The 26010-nt window shown below is 33.6% G+C and overlaps 4 protein-coding genes across 4 annotated transcripts; 2 read left to right on the forward strand and 2 right to left on the reverse strand.

The window, feature by feature from the left end:
• Window positions 1-596: 596 nt before the first annotated feature.
• On the reverse strand, window positions 597-10306 carry LOC149902194 (uncharacterized). The gene is made up of 10 exons (XM_090110228.1): window positions 10167-10306; window positions 9826-9946; window positions 9156-9344; window positions 8548-8696; window positions 8114-8286; window positions 7205-7344; window positions 6807-6981; window positions 6542-6652; window positions 2064-2175; window positions 597-1310 (listed from the first exon to the last, which is right to left on the reverse strand). The coding sequence occupies exons 1-10, from the start codon at window positions 10304-10306 to the stop codon at window positions 1013-1015; spliced, it is 1608 nt and encodes a 535-aa protein (XP_089966354.1). The 3' UTR covers window positions 597-1012.
• A 1320-nt stretch (window positions 10307-11626) lies between these two features.
• Ts (Thymidylate synthase) lies at window positions 11627-14814 on the forward strand. Its single transcript, XM_090110403.1, has 6 exons — window positions 11627-11736; window positions 11772-11953; window positions 12034-12291; window positions 12665-12785; window positions 12937-13162; window positions 14351-14814. Exons 2-6 carry the CDS (start codon window positions 11878-11880, stop codon window positions 14558-14560), a joined length of 891 nt encoding a protein of 296 aa, XP_089966529.1. The 5' UTR covers window positions 11627-11736; window positions 11772-11877; the 3' UTR covers window positions 14561-14814.
• A 428-nt stretch (window positions 14815-15242) lies between these two features.
• LOC149902196 (protein ILRUN) lies at window positions 15243-17860 on the reverse strand. The gene is made up of 5 exons (XM_090110438.1): window positions 17432-17860; window positions 17230-17343; window positions 16651-16877; window positions 16258-16364; window positions 15243-15644 (listed from the first exon to the last, which is right to left on the reverse strand). The coding sequence occupies exons 1-5, from the start codon at window positions 17599-17601 to the stop codon at window positions 15615-15617; spliced, it is 648 nt and encodes a 215-aa protein (XP_089966564.1). The 5' UTR covers window positions 17602-17860; the 3' UTR covers window positions 15243-15614.
• An 818-nt stretch (window positions 17861-18678) lies between these two features.
• Window positions 18679-20683, forward strand: LOC149902197 (uncharacterized). Its single transcript, XM_090110229.1, has 3 exons — window positions 18679-19086; window positions 19178-19349; window positions 19721-20683. The coding sequence occupies exons 1-3, from the start codon at window positions 19079-19081 to the stop codon at window positions 20681-20683; spliced, it is 1143 nt and encodes a 380-aa protein (XP_089966355.1). The 5' UTR covers window positions 18679-19078.
• The last annotated feature ends 5327 nt before the right edge of the window (window positions 20684-26010 follow it).

The raw sequence follows: 26010 nt of genomic DNA on the forward strand, positions 1-26010 counted from the left end.
CTTAGAAACTTCAAGCTGATTTACCTTGACCAATTTATGTTTATATAATTATTGATATAATATATAAGTAATTCAATAATTGAAATGCTTTGTAAGTATTATAAAAAAATTGTTACTTCCTTCGAATTATATTTACTGACGTTTCACTTTTGGTCGGTACTTATAGACCAATTCGACGTGTGTAATATTTTTGTGATCTACAATATTCGTCATAATTTCGTAGTGTAGGTACTGAAGTCCCGTGTCCCCGAGAGGGGTTAGGGGCAGATGCATTATGCATAGGTACATCGGTTCCACTGATCAATTTTCTTTGTATATTTGTATATTAGCCGTTTTTCTTAAATTTCGAAATCCTCCAATATCGATGTTGGATACAAGGTGTAATTTTTTTTTAATAAGTACCTACGTAAGTAAATAGGAACCTACACAAAATATGCAACCGTTTACATATTTTGAGATGCATTCATAATTGTTTCTTATTAAATAAAAAGCATTTTTAAGAGAAAATAAATTTATTCACCAAAACAATGAAGACGAAACCAAATTGTCCTACTCCATCCTTAATAAACTAATTTATTAAAATATGTGATTGTATATTTATTGATAACAATTCATACATAAAATTATCGTTTCATTCCATCAATTCTCATTTCGAATTCGACACAATAACTTAATGAGGTAGACGATAGGTACCTACGTTATTTGCTATTAATAGGTATCCCAAGAACACGTAATATATTTCATAAACCTTTTAAAGGTACATACATAATATTTTAGCTAGGTACATATATTATAGAAATTTGTAAAGACGCAGTAGCAAATGAAGAAAAACTCCTTTTATATTTAACTCAGGAAACAACTCCATCAACATAATACATAATATTTTCGATACGCATTTGCATGTTAGATGTTTCATTTCGGTAACAATAATCCATTACCATAAGAAATTCTAAGTTAGTCATTTAAATTTCAAATGACCTACTTATAACAAAAATTAAACAATAATTAATTATTATTCGTCACCAGGAAAACGCATGTTACTCGCAATATACAATTCATCCACATCATTTTGAACATCGGGCACTGCGAGATCTTCTATTTCCCTCCACAATTCAGTATCGTTTATGTTACTCGAGAATATTCTAGAAGGATCGGTGGAAAACTTGTAAACATTGCGCGTAAAATTCGAATCTGGATTGTCGTTATTCAACCGTTCCATTGTTTCCCTCTCTATTTGTTCTAATTGCTCAATAACACGGTTCGGATCCTCGCCTTTTGGTCTTTCGTTGAAGTCTAGATCGATTTCAATACTGGAATAAATAAAAATTATGTTTACTTGGCAATTGGCATGTATCAATCTTTATTTAGATTATCATATCACGAAAAGAATATGCAAACAACATTGTTTCTCCCATTTGCATATTGACATACACCGATAACGGCATAATAAATTTCATACCAGAGTAAATAGTATGTTTTAGTTCATTTTATGTCAAAACATAAGTTGAATTAATACCTACAAACAATGTTGCATTTGCACAATTTCATCGGTCTTTTGTTTATTAATTTTATCACTATTTAATGTTATTGATATTCGCAAACCTTTCACTAAAGTTTATCAAATAAGTTAGCTATAAAATCGTAATATTATAAAAGTAAACAGTCTCTACAGTTTTTATTTTCGTATACAGCATTTTAACGTGATAACGTTTTTAAAATCGTTTTAGTCCTTATGATCTAAGTTTTAGTCGGGTGACATGTTCAGAAACTTGTGTCACACCAAAACCTCGAGCGAGATCGCAAGTATAACGAGAGAGAGACGGACCGATCTCCCGTCTCATCTCGAGCGCTGCCACCAATAAGACGTTATATATATAAGACGTAAACATCTCGATCGTAAACCTACTTTACAAATAACCAATTTTTAAAAACAAAATCTGAATGCTTTTCACGATTTTAAATGTCACCGATATAAAATCAAATGTTTCCTCTATATATAATGTTATAAGTTTAGATTTACATTTATATTCGTTTACTATTTATTATGTATACAATAAAGTTACCCAGTATCCTTTTTAAACTTCTCCCACACATCTGCTGATAGAGTCATAGGTATTTCAGCAGCTACGGCCCGACAAGCTTGCTCCATTGTTTCTTCCGTTCTTATGGAACTAGCTGTTTAAAATAAATAATTTAAAAAAATCTTGAAATTAAATTTTTCATTGAAAATAGCATAATCTTTTCATAAAGTTAAGAATCTTGCGCTTATCTCTATTTTAAGAACATTATACAGTTGTCCATTGAAAAAAATATTAGATAATGAGTACCTAGTTAGTACATTCTACTATTTATTGACCTATTATGATTTCACAACAGTATTTTGTGTAGTGTGCTCAAAGAGTTAAGACGAAGACGAAGACGTATACTTATACAAAGAGAAATCTGTGTCAACTGCGTCCAAAAGTACACAGTATTCAAGAGATGAGCATTATTTACCAAACAATCATAAAACATAATATCGTCACACGATTCAATAACGTGCTTTCGTAATCCGGCTATGATTATAAAATTTACGAAAGTTGCTTATTCTATTAGATGGTAGGTATGTGATAAAAATTGATTACTCAATATCATTAGATTACCTACATAAAAAGTGTTTATAAATAACTAGCTTCCGCCCACGACTTTGTTCGTGCATCCCCGTTTTTCCCAGTTCCCGCAAGAATTTCGGGAAATCCTTTCTTAGCGGATGCCTACGTCCTAACATCTTATACCTGCATGCCAAATTTCAGCCCGCAGCCTTATTAGCTAAAAATTAGCAGATAGCAAGCGACGCGCAACAGCAACGCGACAGGTTTGCGACTGGTCGCGAAACGTCAAAAAATTTCGTATTATGTAAGCTGTTGCGCCGCTGTCGCACAACATCTGCTTCCTGCGACCGATGCACTTGATTTTGTATGGAAAGCAGCGCCACTCACAATCAGGTGGCAACTGGTGGTACTACGTATGTTTGTTAAACATTAAACAATACTCGCTCTCATATTCATAACTGCGTCACATCTGTGATCTGCGTTAGCAAAAAACTAATGAAAGTTAAGATTATGAAACTTGTGAAGTGGATGGATCCCAGCATGACCACTCCAGGGATTTTTTTTGCGATAACCCTTGTAAGTGGGTCTTGTCACATAAACAACGTAATATATTATTAGTGGGATATGGGAAAGGTATTCAGTAATCAGTTCGTGAATGTGATTTGTCGTGGTTTGTGCTCAGCGGTGAATATTAGTGTTACAATTTTCGTAATTTTGCACAAGTAGGTAAGTCTAACTCTTTGTTTATGAAGGCGCTAGTTACAATATATGCATTAAACGTTACTTATTTACTCACAAAATATTGTGAATTTTTCAGTTGAAAAAAATGGAACACCGAGTTTCCAAGTCTCAATTAGAGGACCTCCTTAATTATTTAATGGAGCATCAGGCTCTGGCCAAAGGCGTTGGTTTGGGTCCACGATCGAAAGAAACAGTCGATCGCCAGTGGGAAGAACTAGCTTCCAAATTAAACGCCCATGGCAGTGGTGCCTCAAAATCTGGATATCGCTGGAAACGTGTAAGTATATTTGATAAATAATTATTTATTTGCTATTTCTATACAATTTGAATCCTTTTTGCTCATATTTCTAACACATCACTTGATTTCACACCGCCATGTGTGTATTTTTACACCGCAGAAAATAGAAATACTAAATAGCTGTCTATACCTACCTACTTGCATTTTTAGTACATCAATTCCATATTGATGCATAAAATTATAGTTTATAAAAGGTTAAAAAAAAGTTTATATAAACTATATATAATATATATATATACAGTGGTGGACGTTTAATTAGAAACTCGTAACACGATGAAGTAGTCATCAAATTCATTTAACATTTATGTATTAACGTATTAGAGATTAACTATTATTTCATATGTAATAGAACACCCGTTTATCTAGTTTTATAAGAAATTGCTTAGTTCTAATCAAACGTTAGCTTAAATTAATAAAATTAAACAACTTTAAGTGAAGTCTGATTTCCGAGTATTTTCAGTCTGGACAACAAATTAGAAACAGCATGGTTCGAGTGTGCCAAAGTCAAAACCTGTTGAAATGCCGCCAATATTTTTTTCTTCTACAAATATTTGCACCGTTTTTAAACATCCTATCTAAAAGTTTCTGAAAATTAATTAACTTTGCAGTAAAAATTGAGTAAAAGTAAGATTTGTGACCCATCAACGAGAAAAATAATTTTAAGTTTACATTTTGACAAAAACTAGAGTTACAGGAAAATTGAAAATCATTTAGAGTGTTCAATAAAAATAAATTCAATGCTATAGTTTATTTAAAAGAGCATGGTACTTCCGATCAAGTGCCTAGAAAAGCTCTATCATGAAAAACCACAGCACGCGAGGTTAGGCAAATGATTCTTTTGGCAAAGATGGATCCATTTAAAAGGTCAAATTCTATTAGAAAATATGTTTTTGCAAACGTGTTTAAATCTCATACAATCTAAGCCACGACGTTATAAAGCCGTTGTTGTCTATAAAGATTATAACAGTCTAAAAACAACCCCATACGTTGGGCACGTACTATAATGTTTCCTCCGCCATGCTGAACTGTTTATTTATTATCTAAGGCCTGGTTAACTGAACGACGCGTATCCTTTGCCATCAGAATTGATTATATTATTTTTAGTTTCATCCCAAAACAAAACTTTTTCACTGGCGGACTATCCACTAGCAATATTTCTTAGTAAATGAAAATCGTTGTTCTCTGTACTGCCTAGTAAGAAGCTGTACTTTCCTGGCGTCTCTCCCAAAAAAATTTGTCTCGACTTACTGCCTGCAAACCGATCTCATCGACATATTGCGAGGTTCATCATCGGAAGAAACTAATTTTATAATAGAATTTGACCTTTTAAATGGATCCATCTTTGCCAAAAGAATCATTTGCCTAACCTCGCGTGCTGTGGTTTTTCATGATAGAGCTTTTCTAGGCACTTGATCGGAAGTACCATGCTCTTTTAAATAAACTATAGCATTGAATTTATTTTTATTGAACACTCTAAATGATTTTCAATTTTCCTGTAACTCTAGTTTTTGTCAAAATGTAAACTTAAAATTATTTTTCTCGTTGATGGGTCACAAATCTTACTTTTACTCAATTATACTGCAAATCAAATTAATTTTCAGAAACTTTTAGATGGAATGTTTAAAAAACGGTGCAAATATTTGTAGAAGAAAAAATATTGGCGGCATTTCAACAGGTTTTGACTTTGGAACACTCGAACCATGCTGTTTCTAATTTGTTGTCCAGACTGAAAATACTCGGAAATCAGACTTCACTTAAAGTTGTTTAATTTTATTAATTTAAGCTAACGTTTGATTAGAACTAAGCAATTTCTTATAAAACTAGATAAACATACGTCCAGTGGTTTGGCCTATGCGTTGATAGATCACTATATCAGTCACCTTTGAGTTTTATATATATAGATTACTTATTACCATTTAAATTTTATTTTTATGAATAGCATTTAATGTTCTGTCGTTATGTACCTACTTACGTCTCTGTAAGAATTTTAAAATATAACGAGGCATCATTGGTTAGACCGTTAGAGGGTAGGTAGGTACTTCAAAATTATTTCCATGTGGTATCACTATTCACTATCACTACGTCATAGTATAAAACAAAGTCGCTTTCCCTGTCCCTATGTCCCTTTGTACGCTTAAATCTTTGAAACTACGCAACGGATTTTGATGCGGTTTTTTTTAATAGATAGAGTGATTCAAGAGGAAGGTTTATATGTATAATATCATCCATTAAATAGTGGAGAAGTACTGTTATTTTTGAGGTTTCTAATGTGATGTCGTAAAAAATTACATTTTTTCCGCTTACATTGCAAACGCAGGCTGAACCCTACGAGTTTTATCAAAATAATGTACTAAGTATTATACACATTGAAAAGGTCTACAGAAAAGTCCGCGATGGTATATGTCTATCTCTTATGGATAACCCACAATAACTTTATTTTGTCATTTACTTTTTACGACAAATAATGGCTAATTTTCGATGCGATTTTAACCAATACAGCATTAATCCTTAACCAATTAAATAGCTTGAATGCATTGTTCATTTAATATAGATCTATATGGCCCTTTACACCGTATGATTTAAGGGAATATTTTCGAAGATATTACAGATTTAAAAATTGCGGGACGTAGCGTTTGCGGCGGTACCGGCCGGCCGCCCGGCTATCTATTAAATACCCGTGCGAAGCCGGAGCGGGCCGCTATGTTTTATATACAACGTTCACAATTTTTCTGTAGTGTATTTAGTATCAGCATTGCACCCGTGCGAAGCCGGGGCGGGTCGCTACTCGCTAGTAATAAATAATTTCATCCTTTAATAGATATTACTTTTCAACCTAATTACCGTTTATTTACTAAATAACTAAATACATCTCAATATGTACTCATCATTATAATAAAAAAATGACATGTACTTGAACTGTTACGACTGTTCTTCGTTCTTCGTAAAGCCCGCGCCAAATTTCCACAAACCGGCGCATTTGAAGTCAACTTGCTTCCACTTGCACTAGAATGCCATTCGTCATCTATGGACAATAAAAATAACTATAGAATGTAAACTGTAAGACAAAATTTTTACCTCAATTTTTTTATAGATTAAGCCTGAGAAATACACACATGTATGCGAAAATAGTCGAAAAACATAATCCTCATTTTGCCAGATTGAGAAAAAGCACGTACCCAAAAGAGTATGCATTATGTGTAATTTGGTCGGTTTGTCTATGCTGCGCTCGACTGCTGTTTTCGGTCTCTGTGGCAAACGGACGCGCGGCCGCGTTCCCGCGCATTCTGTTGTCGCTGGTCTACGAAACGTTCGTTCCCGCTTCATTTCAACTTTTGGAACATTTGCATCCGCCTGCAAAGTAAGATATTTTGTTTTGAAATGATGTAGCGCATTTAATCATTTACCGCCTGGTTTTCCTGTAAGCGAATTGACAAATATACCTCTATATTATAAAGAATTAGAATAATGAAACTGATTCATTTGCAATTTGCCGACAATATTACAGCTAAGAAAAACCAAACCAAATAGAAACGATTTTTGGGAAGAATAGTCGAGTTAGTTTTAAAGCACATAATTGTACCTCTCCCTGATGAGAAGGTCCAGGTTGAACATCATCAAAATTGGTTTCTTTATTAGCGACTACTTGGTCTTCCTCAATATCACTCACACCTGCTTCCGAGTCCGAAGATGCTTCTAATGATAAGTTTTCATCTGCTAAACATGATAAATGAAATTTTTAGGCATTTTAATTAGAAAAACGGATTAAAATAAGATTTTTTTTAACATAAGACAGTAAATAAGTAGTTATGTTTAAGTATCAAAAAGAAAGCTGCGTAAAAGTTTTTTTTTATATAATTTAGTTTGATTGAGTAAATTAAAGGTTTTCTACACTAAAAATCCGTGACCCTTTGTGAGGTATGCATAATGCAGGTCACAAGTGCCTTTTACACCTAATCAGGCTTCTATTTCCTTCCAAAGTGAAACATTTTTGGATTAGTTTTGACTTTTACGCTTACGTATTCATCACTCGGCCATGCCATGTTATAGAACTGATGTAATTAAAACTACGCACAATACAATATCATATAATACAGTAATAGATCCCAGATACAATAATCTATGTAATCATAACATTAATCTATGTAATTGATCTAGCTTTTATATGTATACGACAAGCTGCGCTTCGCGGTTTCACCCGCGGCCGCGTGGCTCCGATCCTGTTTAGTTGGTCTTAGCGTAATTATAATATAGCCTATAGGCTTCCTCAATTCCAAATTTGGTTATCTATTATCTAACACCGAAATAATTTTTCAAATCGGACCAGTAGTTCCTGAGATTAAACAAACAAACAAACTTCAGCTTTATAATATTAGTATAGACTATAAATACAAAACGGCAAACCTTAAAAAGTTAATTTTATAATCTTTATTATACTTCAAGATCAAATATGTATCTTAAACTAATCCATAAAAAATAAACTAACCATTATCGTCTTGTAACGGACGGTCATCCAAATGCGTCAACATTGGTAGAGCTGACGTCACGAGCGACGTATAATGCTGCAGGTCGGACAGTGGTGTTCCTCGTAACACAATACGTCGTAGGGAACTACACACTCCTAATGTCCAGAGGCGGCTCGATTCTTCTATTGGATTTCTATAGTGACATAAAAAGTGTCTGTTTTGATTAACTTACTGGTTGAATGGCTACGCTATAAGAAAGATTTGATTGTAGCACAAGCATGCATTCTGTGCTCAATATTTCATTGATTTTAGGGAATCCTCCGGTGATATCACTCGTACAAAACAAAGTATTCACATGCTACATTATAAGAAAACATTCAAACATAATATGCAGATAAATAGTTAGTACATACCTAATTAGAAAACAATTATCTCAATAATTTGGCATACTCACTGTGCAAGATTCAATGTGTGTAACTTTTGCAACACGGCTAACGGATTTAAATCATGGAGGCGGTTTCCAGCAGCGTGCAGTTCCCGGAGAGTTCCCAAACCCCATATCCCGTCGAGAGACGTGAGGCCGCAACGGTTTACGCTCAAAAGCTAGAATAATTTGTTCCATAATCTAAATAATTATTTATAAAAGTAACTCCGTAGACCTGGATTTGGAATGCTGAATATAGTAATTAATATCATGCCTTTTTGCTCGAAGAATAGGCGCAAAATGGCAAAATTCTATTAACACAATCATTCACACTATTTTATTCTATAGAATGTTTACTTGTAATGAGCAATAAAGGTGGCATTTATATTTTTGTGTAAAATATAATTTGATTGGAAGTTTGGAAGTAAAGGGACCGACCATAGAACATTAAAGAAATAAGCACCTTCCGTTTAGAATTATTTAAATACATATTATCAGCTCATATCTGTGCTTCCGTTAACTTTTGAACAAGGGCTTAGAATCTGTGGTATAGCTGTAGTAGGTATCTGTGGTATAGCTCTTACTTTTTGTACTAGTATCAAGATTCAAGATACTATTGTACCCATTAGAAACTGTACCTTTAAATGGACCAATCCAATGCCGAGATCTCTCAAAGACGATATAGCACTCCCGTCGAGGGTCAACGAACGCAGTCTTGGAGCCAAAACGTGTAACCTTCGCAAACCTACACGCTCCGCTACCACTCGCAATTTGGCTTCACGAATTCTTAGAACTTCTTCGTCAGTTGTGACACCACTGCTTTGTTTCTTATAAAAAAAAAACAGATAACTCCAGGTGACTACCGTGGGAATACAAAATAATTACAGGTATATCTAAAATTCTAATCTCCTAAGAATAAAGGAACCATATTAGATTATGTACTACGATATATCGAGTATCAGGAAATATAATATATCCATTGCAAAAGATTATCATCGACCACGACATATAATATCATGTGGTGAAAGTGCAGAATAGATATTATAGATTATAGGTACCCCGTACATACCGTAATAATTATTAGTGTACGATTAAAGAGAGATTATTTTTTTTCATATTTTGTCATGCACCAAGTTTATATAGTTTTATAAAGTAAATTTTTAATAATTTCTATAGTTTAAACGTGTCGAATAATAACTATTTGCAAAAAGGTAAAGGACTGCTGAAGCCATTTTGGCTTTACGGCTAGGTAAAGGAGTGACACAACGTTACAAAAGTACAGCTAAATTGTATTGTATTTTTACTAACGAGCAATTCTATGAGCGTCAACTCTCTTGGGATAACAATCCGTCTATAGCCTGGAAGACGACGTTCCAGTTCATCTTGCCCAGGTGGCTGTTCTGGATCAGGCGGTCTCATCGCCAATGCTCTAAATGAATAAATGAAATTTATTTCCATTTTTTGTATGTACGCAAGTTACACACTTAATAACATAAGAGCAGATTGTTTACTGGCAAACTAACTAGGTACGTCTGCTACTTTTTTTTTTTTCATTTTCCTGCAAGCAACCGTAGGTATACAAAAAAATGCACAGAAGTAGCAAATAAATCACTAAGTAGGTAAAACAACATCATAAAACTTAAATATACCTAAACAAAGGTGTTGCTCGAACATTCTGAGGTTCTGATGAGCTTGTACTAGAAATTTCGGAGGGAGATGGCGATGCTATTACACTGGGAGTCCTTGGTGCAGAACCCAGCTCCACACATGGCGCTTCATGGAACGGCATAGTAGACTAAAACGCACAACTACTTGTTATATTTGATACTATATCTTGTTCCAAAGTAAATGATTTATCATAAAGTATGAGATCTAACAGTTTTTTTATAGTAATAATCAAAATAATTCAGAAATATTTTGTAATAACAAGTCTGTTGTCAATGACAACAGGTTGCAGAGAACCAGACAACCACTAGACGACGAAGTTATCAAATCCTAAAATTCACGCCTGCTGAATGCACGCCACAAATGCTGAAAAGCGAATTTCAAATCAATTGTAATACCCTTGTAATACCAATTAGATGCGATTAAAATAATAAATTAAATTAGACATGGTCCATGATCTGACCAAAAAAAATAGATTCGGAAGCATGGACGTATAAAAAAAGACGGACACCGTATTACGAACAAACAACGTGAAGCCACCATAGTAAGCTAGCGATCGTGTAAAGACAATAAACACGCACACACTCTCACCATAGTAAGCTAGTCGGCCGCCATTACGTCGTAAACTACCGACTGATTAACTGCGTCACTGTTTCACAAAAAATATTTAAAATGCCGTCTTGTGTGGTTAAATGGTGCCGTAACAGTACAATTTTAAATAACAAAACACAAGGGATTACATTCCACAGGGAAGCAAGTTATTTCTTTTATGTTTTAATGACAAAATTATTACGGCAAAATTTATAGAAAAAAAAATACAGCCGCCATTGTCATCAGGACAGCTGTTGCCATGGCAACATGGCACACACACATGGATGTTTCGCCGCCATTACTAGGCTTCACTCAATGTTTAGGCGATATACCGTCCGTCTTTTTTTATACGTCCATGTTCGGAAGTTACTGTAACCATGGGTGTACCGTGTAGCCCTACGGTGTAGCCAGAGCCATGGGCAAGGTGAGGCAAGGTGAGGCAATGCCGGCGGCACAGCGAAGGCATTTGCGAAGGCATTTGCGAAGGCATTTGCGAACGCATTTGCAAACGCATTTGTGAACTCATTTGCGAACGCAAGTCTTTCGCAAAACTTTAGGGAAAAAGTTGATGTGTGGAAATAACAATGACCATCATAATAAATAAACTGTCCAGACTATCAAAGGTACCTATTAGGATATTTTAACATGTAACCATATTATATTATATTCGTTTTGATAATTAAATAAACCGTCAATAATCAAACACAACTAAATAAGATTAATTATGCAGTAGGAATTACTTAAAAACTTTTGGATGGGTTGTACCTGTAGCTGTGGTTGTACCCTGTGGTTGTACCACAGGTTGTACATGTTGTACTCAAAGAATACTTAAACTCTAAAAAAGAGGTTGTACTCAACATCGGCCAAAAGTTTAGACCTCAATACACTCACAAAAAAAACTAAAATGTCAATATGTCAGATGTCAAATCAATTGTAAACTTCATTATTTGGCGCCAAAACACTGCAAAGTTCTCAGAACAAAGAATCGTTGTTCAGAGGCAAAGTTGAAAGTACAAGAATTGAAAATTTAGGAAGCATAACATTTAGATTTGAGTATTTTCAGGGTTATTTGTGGATATTCCGCTGAGAATTATTCAAAGAAGAATGGGGATTATCAACGGTTGCGAAACACATGACGAATATCAATATCTGAACCTAGTGAAACAGATCATAGAAACAGGTAATTTTATCTGAGTTTCACAGTTCACAGTTCTACTTTTTAACACTGATAAGTGTAGTTATAGATCAATAATGTTGTAGGTGATGAACGTATAGACAGGACTGGAGTGGGAACCAAGTCTATATTTGGAGCAATGCAAAGATATTCCCTGAGTAACAAAGTTTTACCCCTTTTGACTACCAAGCGCGTTTTCACCAAGGGGGTTATAGCAGAGTTATTATGGATGATTTCTGGTTCCACAGACAGTAAAGCTCTAGCTAGTAAAGGTGTTCATATTTGGGACGCAAATGGTTCCAGGTCATTTTTAGACAATTTAGGATTTACAAATCGTGAAGAAGGTAAGCCATACACAAATCTTTTATTAGCAAATTATATATCATAATTAATCCACATTCTTAAAATTAAAAAGAAATGTACATAAAATGATGCTAGAGAGTTTTTTTTATGATTCTTTATAACTTATAACACTTGTTTTTATTACACGCTTTATATTAGCTTCACCTGTATGATTGTAACCGACTTCTTTGGGCGCGATTTTGACCCACTTTAAATGGCCAGATTTCGTTCAAACTTTGTAGATTTATTGAGGACCGATGACAATACACTAATTCGATAAAAATTTTCTATTTTTTAGTTCGGTTTTCTATAAAAAGCGTGTTTTTTAGTTTTTTTTAACTATTATTATTATATTCTTATACCTTTTTATATCAGGTGACTTGGGTCCTGTCTATGGCTTTCAGTGGAGACACAGCGGGGCTACATATAAAGACTGCAAAACTGATTACACGGGCCAGGGGATTGATCAATTACAGAATGTTATTGACACTATCAAGTAATATAAAATGCATCAATACAATAATTACAAATAATAAAACAATTGACCATTAACAGTAACCTTATTTATAAATAAGGCATTTATAATTAACTTATTATTAACCTTATTTATAATTAGCTGCAAATAAGCCAAAATACTTTATTTTTAGGAAGAACCCTGCCGATAGGAGAATTTTAATGTGTTCATGGATACCATCTGACCTTAACAAGATGGCGCTACCGCCTTGCCATTGCTTAGCCCAATTCCATGTGGCTAATGGCAAACTTTCTTGTCAATTGTACCAAAGGAGTGCAGATATGGGACTAGGTGTACCTTTCAATATTGCTAGCTATGCTATCTTGACACATATGATAGCACACATTACAGAACTTGAGGTTTGTAGCATTGCAACCACTCTATATATATTAACAATGATTTGGGACAAAGACATAGCAAACATTCTACATAATCCTGCCATTGAAATAATACATATTTCACTCATCTACAATATCGCTCGCTCAATTTTTTTTTTTATAAAAACTTTCTATCATAAAAACTTTGTAACTCTTTGTGTACAAGAAAGAAATATAAAATGAATTGTTTATCACAGAGGCGGCTCGCCCTAAGGAGCGCTGGTGCAGTGAACTCCCATAAATAATTATAATAAAATCATACTCCTTAATTTAATTATTAACATTAATTATTACTATTTAAAATCAATCGTAATCTTTAAAACTACTGTTAATACCCATGAATATATTATCCATCATTCCATCATCCCATTCACCTGTATAATACCTACTGTATTAACTATTATGTAACGCGCGATCACGATTGCGCTCCAATGAAAAAAGATTTAGTACATTTCCTAATACGAAATCCAATAGGAGTGAAAGAGAGGGTTTTGCCAGAGCCCTGCGCGTGAAACAAAAGATTTTCTATGGAAAAGTAGCAAAATTCGGAGCGCCGCACCCGCAAACGTTGCCGGTTCGTTTTTACCGCCCGGCAGGACAGCGATTGCGACGTTGCCAGTTGCCACGTCTATAATATAAACAAACACTCGACTCTCGAGTCAACTTCAATGGACGCGCGAGATTCATGCAATTTTCTAATTAAAATTATAAAATACGTGTTGAAATATCCTGTAGTTATCAGTATTTCTTGTGAGTGTTAAAATGAACAATAATTATAATGTGGCGTTCATTAAAAAGTGTGATAAAACGTTACAAATTCGGCTTGAATGTAAAGCTAAGGGACCGCCACGGCCTGAACTTGATCTTACGCAAAAATGTACGACAAAAACGAAAACATATACGCGTGTGTTTAAATCTGAACAATATGTGAAAACACCGTGGTTGTGTGGTTGTGATGAAAGCAACAACAGATATTTACGAATGTCTTGTCGCTTTAAGTTATAGATATTTTTGCACACCAAAAAGAAAGACGTATGTATTTCCTTTATAAGTAATTTTTTTGATAAATGTACTGCTTTACACCATGTATTTTCAGTGTTTTATTTCAAGTGAACACCCATAAAATTTTGTCACGAGCCGCCTCTGGTTTATCATATTTGTCTTTTGCAGGCCGGAGAATTTATCCACACTACTGGCGACACACATGTGTATCTTAATCATATAGAACCACTAAAAATACAATTAGAAAGAGAACCAAGACTCTTCCCTACATTAGAATTCAGCAGGAAGATTACCTCTATTGATGACTTCAAGATTGAAGACTTTGTTATTAAGGACTACAATCCACACCCTAAGATTGAAATGCAAATGGCTGTTTAAAATAAATGTTTCAATGATAATTGTATTAAAAATTATATATTACTGTACATTTAAGAATATAGTATTTTAGAAGCTTTCTGATAGTATTGTCTAAAATTAAAAAAAAATAATATTCTTTCTTCAAGAATTATACCATCTATTGGTAACAACCAACAGAATAAAAATCAGTGCCTTAATTTGAGTTAATTGTAGTCCGATAGACAAATGCAGCGGAAGACTTTGTATCATCACAATATGTAGTGATGTTAGTAGTAACTTTTTGGCTTAATACCGGCTGCCAAATTCCACAATCGCACTGCACGGCATAAGCTCAAGTACCATCCGCACCACCTGGATGAGTGGCTCTCAACAACTGTGCGCTTCTCACGGCATTTCTTGCCCAGAACAACAAAACTGTGGAATAGCTTACCATCTTCGGTGTTTCCATCTGTTTACGATATGGATGCCTTCAAAAAAAGAGCCTATGCGTCTCTCAAGGGCCGGCAAAACAATCGCAGGGGTACCTAGGTAACGTTGCAATTGCTATGGGCGGCGGTGAACACCTTACATCAAGTGTACCGCCCGCTCCTTTGCCGGTTGTAGTAATAAAAAAAAAAAAAAAAAAAAAAAAAAGTGATTGTTGTATTACATCATTTTTTTTTCAGTATTAATGTAAGCGTAAATATGTGATAAAAAACACAAATCATTTCATAATTTGCTTTATTAAAATTACATATTTTATGATACTAAAAAACGCCCATAACTAATTAAATGGCAATTCATTCTTAAAAACAAGTGATGTCATTTTGTCAATACATTGCATTTATTCAAAATGTTAAATTCATAATATAACAAATCTATAATAAACATTTGTTATTTGTTATCTTACAATCTAGACAACATCCTTAAGTAAGTATTTACTGTTTGTACATTAATTTCTTTTAACATGATGAATATATTTGTAGAACAAAGACTGCAACAGAAATATTTTGTACAAATAAAGTTGTTAATTTCATGGATATTGTAATTGACTTTGATAAATAAATGGTGTCAATGGAAATCTACTTTCTTATTATCAACACATTTGATCGTCCTGTGATGGTACCTGAAATATAAAGGGGAAAATGTTATATTAAATTACTTTTATATAATTTATAAAATCATTTAATTGCACGCCTCATAAGCGAAGCGTTGAGGTGGGTACTACTGTCACTTCGCGCAAAACATCTGATTTTTCAAACTTAAAATGTCTTTATGTATCATACATTGCACTTGTAAGATAATACATACACACACATATTAAGAAAAAACACTATTTTTAACGTTCATGATATTTTTGATGTCATTTTTGTTATTTAAACTAGTTAAAAAACAGTTTAAAAAAGTTCTGTCTTGGACGTCCGTGTGTCTGTATGTGCGGATCCTTTTTCTTGTTAACACGATAGCGACCGAAATACTTTACTAATCGAGTCTTTTTTTTTCTCTTACGCTTGAGTATGCTCAGGAATAGAACCCTTTCATTTTTCAGGGTCTGATTCGATGTGGTTTAATTGTTATTAAATAAACAAAAATAATAATTAATAAATATTTATTAAAAAAAAATTATGAGGCGTGCACTTTTGGATTTTCCAAATTATTTTAAAATACAGTAAATCATTATTAAGCAAGAAAAATTAATATTACTGTCAAATTGATTTACTGAATAAAAAATTGTTTACCTGTGATTGTTCTTCTAACCTACTACTTGGTATAGGCAATGCAGCCATTTGTTCGGCTAATGCCATAGTTTCCTCAGATTCTACTTTTATTTCTACCCATAATGTATCTGAAACAATAAAAATAATAAATATCATGCTTGAGTTGTATTTAGGTTCAATTTTACCATCTTTCAATCCACTTTCATTGATTCATCAAATATATTATTTCTGTACTATTTCATAGATTGTTCTCATCTTTAATTAATTATTTTATTAAAAAACAGGTATTTGCACAATATTGTGCAATCTTGCCAATGGTAATTCAAATAACACATCATGTTCATACATAAATAATGATAAACATTGATTAATTTTATCTGAAAAAAATAAACTAATGGTTAATATGGAACCTACCCCCTATTTGTTCTCCTTTTTCTGTAACTAAGTGGAAATAGCCTCTAAAAGTTCCAGGTGAGCTGGGCGCTACAAGTTTCATAGTTATTGTAGTGGTATGTCCAGGGGGTAAAGGTGGTACATACACAGGAGTGGCTCCCAAAGGTTCACCTCCAGCCTGAATCAACCTACAACTCCCTGGCCATCCTTCTGTACCTGTATTTGCTATACTCCAATTCTGTTCAAAACTGTTATCATAATATAGTTAATAATAATACAAATTAATTTAAAAATAAAATTAACACCAGCTATCAATAGGCAAAAAGGTTTAATGTTTTTATTGATCTTTAGTTAGTTAGTACATTGATTTGTAATTTATTAATAACAGTAATAAGAATGCTGATTCCACTTTGTAGGAAGCAGGAAAAATAGCAAGAAATTAAATGTTGTTGAAAAAATATATCATTGTTATGAGGAAAAGATAAGCCTACTGACACACTTTTATACAATTAGAATATTTCTTCTAAATAATGTTGAAAAATAAGTTCTTAAGGTTAAAAAGAAACTTTAAAATAGTAGTAGGTACAATATAAAATTTACCAAGATCCAGGACCAACTGCCGACTCCTGTGTTTGAGCTGCTTTAAGAGACATGGAAGGAAGTTTGGGTGGTAGACTATAATCTAAATAACAACATATTGCTGCTTGCAAGTTCCTAAAAAATAACAAATCATCAATGAAAAATCTTTCCAATCGGTATTACTTCACCATATAACAATATTTGTTTTTAATGGGCTATTTACCAATTACTCATATCTAGGAAAAAACTTGCAGTGTTATAATTTAAACTAGGTCCTAGAAGTCTTTGCATTTGGTTTATAAGTTCATCTCTATCTGTGGTGTTCATGCAACTAAATTGCAACAAGAGATTTTGATCTATCTCCCCGGGAATAGCAGAACCGTCCACATCCATTGTTTTTCTTTTCAGTTATTATATTGCATCAATACGACTCACAATAATTGCACTTTTGACATTCCTTTGTTTATATTCGTCAGCTGACCAAGTAAACTCCAATATTCACCATTTATGCAATCTATTTACTTTCAGTGATTTAAATTAAGTTTTGTATACACAAATCGCATTATTTACAAAAAAATAAGCAATGACCGAATAACTTCAAATTACGATTGAAATTATAACAAATCACACAGACAGTGGAACAGCTGTCATCATTATTATTATTATCTAGAAACCACAATGGTCAAAGTTATATTTTTATCTGTGATTCGTTTGTATAATCTACAATGAGAATAAATGCTTGCTTCTTTTATTAAAAGTAATGCCGAATAGGAAGTACTAGACTACCTGTGCTTCTGAATTAATGATGTCACGACTCACGAGATTAAATAATATGCAAAACTCGTCGTACAGAATTCGTAGACAATTTCTGCACCCACTGGTCCTATCCGCCTTCTCATAATCAGCCACATAATCAGCATTATCTAATTTAGTTTCTAAATTTAGGATAGTGTTTTCAGAAGCTTCTTCTTATTTATTTTTTTAGTGAAGTGTAATAAGGGCTTGAGGAAGGTGTAATAAGCGCATAACAAAAAAAAAGACGTGTGGCACTCGGGAACTGCCACGGTAAAGCTATGTATTGCATAGTATACCTTCCAGCCACACCTCCGTGCCCGTCGGAGTGGGGAGCGTGAGGTTTTTTTTGTTACGGAATATTACTACCACAATTACTACCAGGGGGCGTTCACTTTGTTCCACGATCTATGCAACTTACCTTTGGGGATACGAGCACAGGAAGTACGAGCAAGTGTGGTCATAAAAAAATAATATATTATTATGATACGGCAACACTAAAAAATTATAGAACTTCTGTATTACCAAATGAAAATGCCAATTCCTGATTTGGGGAGAAAGTAAGCAAAGAACAAGTATAAAATTTTCATTAAGAAATATATAAACAAGTTCTAAGTGCAAATATTTATATAAGAGATAAATAAAGATACATAGTTATTACATATCAATAAATTTGCTACTGCTAATAAACTTTATTTTTGCAAATGTTAGACTTAGTGGAATAGTAAGTGGAATTCGAAGTACGAAATTGGCAACCCAAAGCTTGACAAATGGCGGATTTTTGTTTTCATTTGTTGCGTGGTGTTTTCTAGCGTTGTTGGGTGTTTTTGATAGGTTTTGGTTCTTGTTTTTGTGATAATTTGTAGTATTAACGTTGAGTTGAGTTCCGCTCCTCCGTTTACTAGCAAATATTACATTGTGCGGCATACCTAACCTAATCTGTGTGGTGATTCTTTCGTTTGAGATAGAGACTCCCAAAATGAAGGAAAATCAAAGGAAGTGTGTGAAGTGCGGACGTTCTCCTGCTAAGGACTCGCGTGTTAAGTTGTATCGTTTTCCCCGACCGTGAACAACTAACATGCTTCGGTATGTTAAACAAACTAAAACTTATTTTGTTAACTTGTATGAATATTGACATTTTGATCTGTTGAACTACATTGCTTAACTTTTTTTTCAGTTGTGAATTGTGGGCGAAATATTGTTTCCCCGATAAAAACCGCACCTCAGAATTCCTGAGAAAACTCTTCACAGAACACTATATGCTGTGTGATCAACATTTTAAACCATGCTCATTTAGGGATTATAATGCTAAAAAGCTGCTAAGATCAGCCGTACCAGAGGATGTTAAGGTAAATGTTCTGTTTTATGTTATAAGACGTGCAGATAGAGTATAGATCTGTAAATGGCGTCTAATAAGTATCCGCCACCATTTTCAGATCTATTCTTTATCTGCGCAGGTTATACTTACAATACGGCTACAACATACAAACAAGACGGCTGCTGCTATAATGTAAAGCTTCATATTACAGCACAATACTGATACATTCGGACTAAAGTCCAATGAAAGTGATATAATATTACATTACACATACGTTGTGGTGCCCAGCTATACTTTTATACTATGCTATACTATACATATAGCTTTATATTATGGCATCCTTAATTTCTTAGTGATTTACCTGAATTGTTTAAATAAGAATTTTTATTTATTTATTTACAGAGAGTTGTTCTGAATCCCGTAAGCAGGTTGTCTGACTCTGGAAATGTTGTTCTAAGCAATAAGGATGATGCTTCACCTGGTACATCAAGGTCCGTTCTTTGTGAACAAACAAATATTGTTATAAATATTGCTTCACAAAGAAAGGTTGATCCAACACCTGGTCCTTCCTTTTCTAAAGAAGAAGTTGACACAAAGCCTGGTTCATCACATTTACCCCAAGAATTTGACCCTAATGAGACAATCTCAAAACAAAGATATTATATGACAAAATGTCGGAAATTTATGCAAAAAATATGCAAATTAAGAAATACAATTACCAAATTAAAGAATGACGAGGTGCTAAAAGCTTTAGACACAGATAAATATGTACAGCTTCTATCAAAATATATTACTCCATCATTGGCACTGATTTTACAAGGAGAAATAAAAAATTTTCGGAGAAAAGAGAAAGGGCGACGTTGGACAAAGGAGCAAAGAATTACTGCCCTGAGAATATATAAAAGATCACCAACATGTTATAATCTTCTACGGAGATTAATAATACTGCCCTCACCATCATCTCTAAAAAAATTGCTGCAGCTTTTTGATTTAAAGGTGGGAATAAATAAAAAAATATTTGAAATGTTGAAAAAAGTTTCAAAAAATCTGAAACAAAAAGACAATGAATTTATTTTGTCATTTGATGAAATATCAATAAGGAAGCATTTATTATACAATAACAAAAATGATTTAATTGATGGCTACCAGGATCACGGATTACAGGGTAGATCATCTCAAGTAGCATGTTATGCTCTTGTTTTCATGTTGAGTGGTATCCGTAAACAAATTAAACAACCAGTTGCTTTTTATTTATCTGGGTCATCTGTTACTGCAGACAGACTTTCGGTCTTGATCAAAGAGGTAAATAAATTAAATGCAACTTTTATTTTTATATTCTTAAATTTTCACTGTTTTCAGAGCTAATTATTATTTTATATTTTAAAGTTCTCTACCACTGCTTCGAAGTCAATATAAATGTTTCAGCAACAGTATGTGATATGGATGGAGTAAATAGAAAAGCTCTAGGGACACTAGGAGCTACTCCAGAAAATCCTCAAATTGAAATCTACAACCATAATGTTGTCACACTTTTTGATGCCCCTCATCTGTTGAAATGCTTCAGAAATTTATTTATGAAATACAACATCAAATCTAAAACCAATATCAGTTCTGATTGAAAAGTTGGTGAAGGTAAGAATCACTAATCATAATTCTTCTAATAATATAATTTAGGTATTGCCGCAGTCTGGTTTACATGGAAAAGAAAGATGGAGCCAGATGGAGCAGGCTTTTACCCACATGTAAATAACGCAATGCAATATAATAAATGCTAAAGTTTGGATGTCATAAGTAATCAATATCAATATGCCACGGGCAGAAGCTAATTTTATAATCAGTGTTTGTCTACACTAACATTATAAAAAGGAAAACTTTGTTTGTTTGTTTGATTGTAATGAATAGGCTCATAAACTACTGGGCCGATTTTGATGAAATTTGGCACAAACAATCTTTAGACCCTGAGAAAGAACATAGGCTACTTTTTATTGCAAAATATGTACCACGGGCGAAGCGGGGGTGGACCCCTAGTATATTATATTATGTACTAGCTTTCCACCCGCAGCTTCGCCCGCGCAGTCAAAGAAAAACCTGCATAGTTCCTGTTCCCGTGGGATTTCCGGGATAAAACCTATCCTGTTTCCAGGGGTAAAAAGTAGCTACGTCCTTTCTCGGGTATTAAAATATCTCTATACCAAATTTCATGCAAATTGGTTCAGTAGTTAAGGCGTGATTGAGTAACAGACAGATGGATAGAGTTACTTTCGCATTATATTATTAGTATGGATGTGTGATGTGTGAAGTATGTTTGTGTGATTTATATACATTTTATGCAGTAACTAGCTATGCTTGTACCGTGACTTAGCTCGCTTTGATTTTGAAAAAATTATATATATTTCTGACTGCATGTAATGATTAAAATATAATTATTTTGGTACATAAATGCATACATACTTATAAGGCTCTTTTTTCTAATTCCAGGTATTGCGAAATGGACCCACATAAAAGAGTTCTATGACCTTGATTCACAAAATGACCATTTTGTTTTTGCCCCAAAACTTCGGACTGAACACTTAGCTCCTACTAACTCAAAACAAAAAATGAGAGTTAGTCTCGCAGCTCAGGTTTTAAGTCACTCTGTGGCAGCTGGCATGTACTGCAAAATTGCTAAGGGCGTATTCAGAAAATATGAACATGCGCTTATAAGCGCTGATCGGCGCCGACAAGTTTGTTGAAACTTGTTGAAACTTGTCGGCGCCTATCAGCGCTTATAAGCGCATGTTCATATATTTTCCTGCGCGGGTTACCATCGTTTATAAGCGCCGATAAGCGCTTATAAGTTTCAAGCTTTCTTTCTGAATACGAGGCATCGGCAGCAGCGTTGAAGAAAAAAATTAAAATTCTTAAACATGTGTAAAATTATAAATAAAGGGGTTTGGGTATTTTTGTATGGGCCAGTGGCGTCGTTATGATCTTTCGCGGCAAGTGATGAAACTTAGATATTTTAAAAAGAGCAATATCTTGCGTGTATTTAAGCTTTTATAAACATCGTTTGGATTAGAATTCGTAAATAACGGAGAAACCTAAGAATCTCAGAAAAATCTTATAATAAATAATCTAAATTCTAGGCAAATGAATAATACAAAACCAAATATCTCTGTTCCTAATACGTTACGAGATTTATGTTCATAATACTTAACTTTTGCTCACAATATATTGCTCATTTAAAATATCCAAATTTTATCACGGGCCGCGAAAGTTCATCACGACGCCAACTTTACCCAAACCCCTTTATCATGTTGTATAACTTTTCCACTACTAAGCTCCAGATACACTGCCATCGAATCCGTGGTGGATGCGAAGCGGGATAGTGAGATTGAGATTCGGTAACGGCACGCATTTCAGCCAATGTGGCAGGGTTCATACAATCTCAGAATACAAACTATCCCACTTCGCCTCCGACACGGATTCGATAGCAGTATGTCTTGAGCTTTAAGGAGGCCGGCCACGAAAGATTTTTTGTCAGCGACAAAACTGCTTGGAATTTTTGAAGATTTTTGTGAATATTTTAGAAGAAAATCCTAAAAATATAAAAAATTGGTACATTTCATTCAATTATTTTATCCTGTAGTAATAAGAATCACTGATGTGATGTACTGTTGATAATGTTATTGGAATATAAACGGTACTTATTCTAGTTAATGTTAATGTTAATTTTTAAACTAATTATAATAATTATTAAACATTTCCTAGAACACTTTGCTGTTTTTTTTAGCAAAACCTTTCCTTGAACTTGATATTCCATCAGCTTTGAAAAAATATGTACTTTAAATACATATAATTTGTGTGTAAGTACATATTTTTTCATACCTGATGGATCATAGAATAAAATTTTTATCAATTTTCAAGTCATGTGACTATTTAACCCTTATTAAAACGCTGGGAGCTATACTTCCCACGTCTCAGATTGAAGTAAATCGTGTTTTATTTTTATATGCTTAAACCTAATGCAGTGAAATATTTATCTACGCAATCTTAACATTTCAGAGAACTTTTTTTCATGGAAACACTTTTCAGAGAATTATTACATGTCATGGTAAACACACGTCAAAGTCAGGTGACGGGATTTTGCAGCCGAAAACGACCGTTATTTTTTAGTTTTTGGTGTAGTGCTCAAAAAAAATTAGATAAGTAGATTTGAGTTCTAGGTATGTAAACTAGACTATATTACGGTTGCGTGAAACGTAAAAATATGCCCAGAATCTTTCGTTTATGCCTTGGTAGAGTCGATAGAAATTAAGTCTTTAAGTGGGAAGATATCATCCCAGTGTTCGTCACTGCACACGACATTTTTAAATTCTATATATAAAATCTGTGTGTATAAAAAATCTTTTTAGTTGGTCTTAGATTACAAAATAAAATACAGATGGAGCATGTCAATCATTCATCGCCCTTGTCAAAGAAAATACGAAATCAAAAACGAATACGTTCCTCCGCTAGTGCTATAGCGATTCTAGTGTCATGCAATACGTCAAAAGGGGTTTGATATTTTAGTAAAAAAATGCTGTCTTGTGATATTAAAACGCTGTAAAACTTGTTCCCGAAAACAAACAAAAAGATAAAACATCGTTTTACAGATTTTCTGTAGATTATTTGGCTTATTTAATTTTGTATACAAATAATAATTTTACAAATACGAAGGAATTCAAAACTTCAACGTATGCTGCCAGTATTTTGAAAATGAATTTGCCATTTTTAGAGGTAAAATAGTTAAAAGATATTCGGGGTAGTGCTGTTGGATTTTTCGATCGTGAATGTGATTATTTGTATAGTGCAATAAAAGTTCATGGTCATTATTAGATTATTTTAAAAAGCATTATACATTTTTTTGTTACTTCTATAAAAAGCGTCGTTTTCGCTTGCGATTTAATTCATGTGAACACAATATGATGGATATGATGAAAATAAAATGTCCCGCATTCTCGACTAAAAACTACCGCTATTCGCATTCATATGTTTTGAAAAATAAAAACTTTTTTTAATGTAATTTATTTAATAAATTTAATGTAATTTATTTAACAAAAATTGAATAAAATTATTTTGTCCATGTATAACTTTAGTAGATAGGTGATAAAATAATTTTTACAATATTATAAAATAATATCAAAAACCCGAATTTATATTAAAATAAAAATTAAAACATGACTGCTAATAATTTATGTAGCCTACGTCACTACCACCACAGCTACCTTCATAATTCAGATGATTGCAATGACACTTCATAAGTCACAACTCAAAATCGATCCAACAGTTTATACTGCAGGGCGTGTCAAATAAATATTATAAATACATACCTACACTCGAAAAACATAACCCTCTTTCTTCCGTAGTCGGGGAAAATTTTGGGAAAATTTTCAATATCTGGTAACATAACACCCACACAGAAGCACTGTGTACGTACAGTGCAACGGCGAAATGACAGCACACATAGCTTTATGGAAATGACGATAAATTATTCGGTTTAGTTCGGCAACGCTCCATCTGTCTTTTATTTTGTAATCTAAGTAGTTGGTATAAGCAACTTATTTATTGTAATTCGTTATTTCCTGATCAGATAATTAGAAATCTTAACTCAATACATTAGTATTTACCTATTGTTTTTATTTTGTTTTAGAAAAATGCCATTTTTATGTTGAAGTCATTCATTTTTCAATTTCCGAATTCTTCCCTCAGTAAAATAAACTTGCATTTATGAGTACTTTCACCTCCTTTATTAAAAAACTTGATCTTTGTAATTTTTTACGATAACATAAAATTCACAAGTGGAGTCAGGGCAACTAACTAGTGTTTTAAAATATTGATGTCTGGAGTGGACACTGGGAGCTATAGTTCCCACCTATCCAAACTTTTTACAAGAGAGAACAGATGACGGGATATATACTTCCCACCGAAAAAAGGGTACTTCCCCCCCACTAACCCCTTTTTTGTGTGTATTTTTGAAATCTACGACCCAAAATTACCCAGGAACGTATCTTACTTTTTTGTTAGCTCCTCCACAGGCTCGCGTTTGAATAAGGGTTAAAGTTTGAAAAGCCCGCCAGTAAATAGTTTAAGGGGGTACCAACTAGATGGCGGATCAATCGTCTTCGTTTCTTTTTTTTTGTATGAAGTTGTCATTCTTCTCGCCGAAGGTGAGTAGTATATTCTTTGATTACTACTGCAATAGCATAGAATGCGATTGTTGGGTTATGGGTTTCGCGTTGACACTTGACAGTTGACATTTGACAGTTGACGTAATATATGAGTGGTACCGAGTGGTACATACACCAGCGTTCCCAACCGTACGATAATTATCGTACAAACACGATAATTTGGTGCCTACGTACGATGTACGATAGCATGTTATTATCGTACGCTGATTTTACGATAATTTCTATCAGGCAAAATTCGAGAATTTATATTATTTCACCCATACAAATATGAAATTTTGACGTGTTTCATATCGAACTTTCATGGGAACAGTGAAATTTTGTCAGATTGAATTTTAAACTTGGCGCGTTTATTGAACATAAAGTGGAAATGGAATCGGTTCGGTCTGTAGTCTGTACCACGCGTAAAACCAAAGAGTATAATGAATATTAAGGCACGTAAAACGTTTGGGTTTCAGTGTCCCGTTGATTTGACAGCGGTAGTTA

This window comes from Colias eurytheme, chromosome 15, assembly GCF_061535395.1.
Source record: "Colias eurytheme isolate Ceu_HAF_F1 chromosome 15, ilColEury1 Martin Lab GWU primary, whole genome shotgun sequence".
NCBI lineage: Eukaryota > Metazoa > Arthropoda > Insecta > Lepidoptera > Pieridae > Colias > Colias eurytheme.

Coding starts and splice junctions, on each gene's coding strand:
- LOC149902196 (XM_090110438.1), bottom strand. CDS start 17,601: ATGGATGTGGACGGTTCTGCTATTCCCGGGGAGATAGATCAAAATCTC. Junction 17,344..17,431: donor TTCCTAGATATGAGTAATTG/GTAAATAGCCCA, acceptor GTTATTTTTTAG/GAACTTGCAAGCAGCAATAT. Junction 16,878..17,229: donor GCAGTTGGTCCTGGATCTTG/GTAAATTTTATA, acceptor TTATGATAACAG/TTTTGAACAGAATTGGAGTA.
- LOC149902194 (XM_090110228.1), bottom strand. CDS start 10,306: ATGCCGTTCCATGAAGCGCCATGTGTGGAGCTGGGTTCTGCACCAAGG. Junction 8,697..9,155: donor TTGGATTGGTCCATTTAAAG/GTACAGTTTCTA, acceptor AAATTATTCTAG/CTTTTGAGCGTAAACCGTTG. Junction 6,982..7,204: donor CTCATCAGGGAGAGGTACAA/TTATGTGCTTTA, acceptor CTTACTTTGCAG/GCGGATGCAAATGTTCCAAA.
- Ts (XM_090110403.1), top strand. CDS start 11,878: ATGGGGATTATCAACGGTTGCGAAACACATGACGAATATCAATATCTG. Junction 11,954..12,033: donor GAAACAGATCATAGAAACAG/GTAATTTTATCT, acceptor ATAATGTTGTAG/GTGATGAACGTATAGACAGG. Junction 12,786..12,936: donor AATGTTATTGACACTATCAA/GTAATATAAAAT, acceptor CTTTATTTTTAG/GAAGAACCCTGCCGATAGGA.
- LOC149902197 (XM_090110229.1), top strand. Junction 19,350..19,720: donor CCGTACCAGAGGATGTTAAG/GTAAATGTTCTG, acceptor ATTTATTTACAG/AGAGTTGTTCTGAATCCCGT.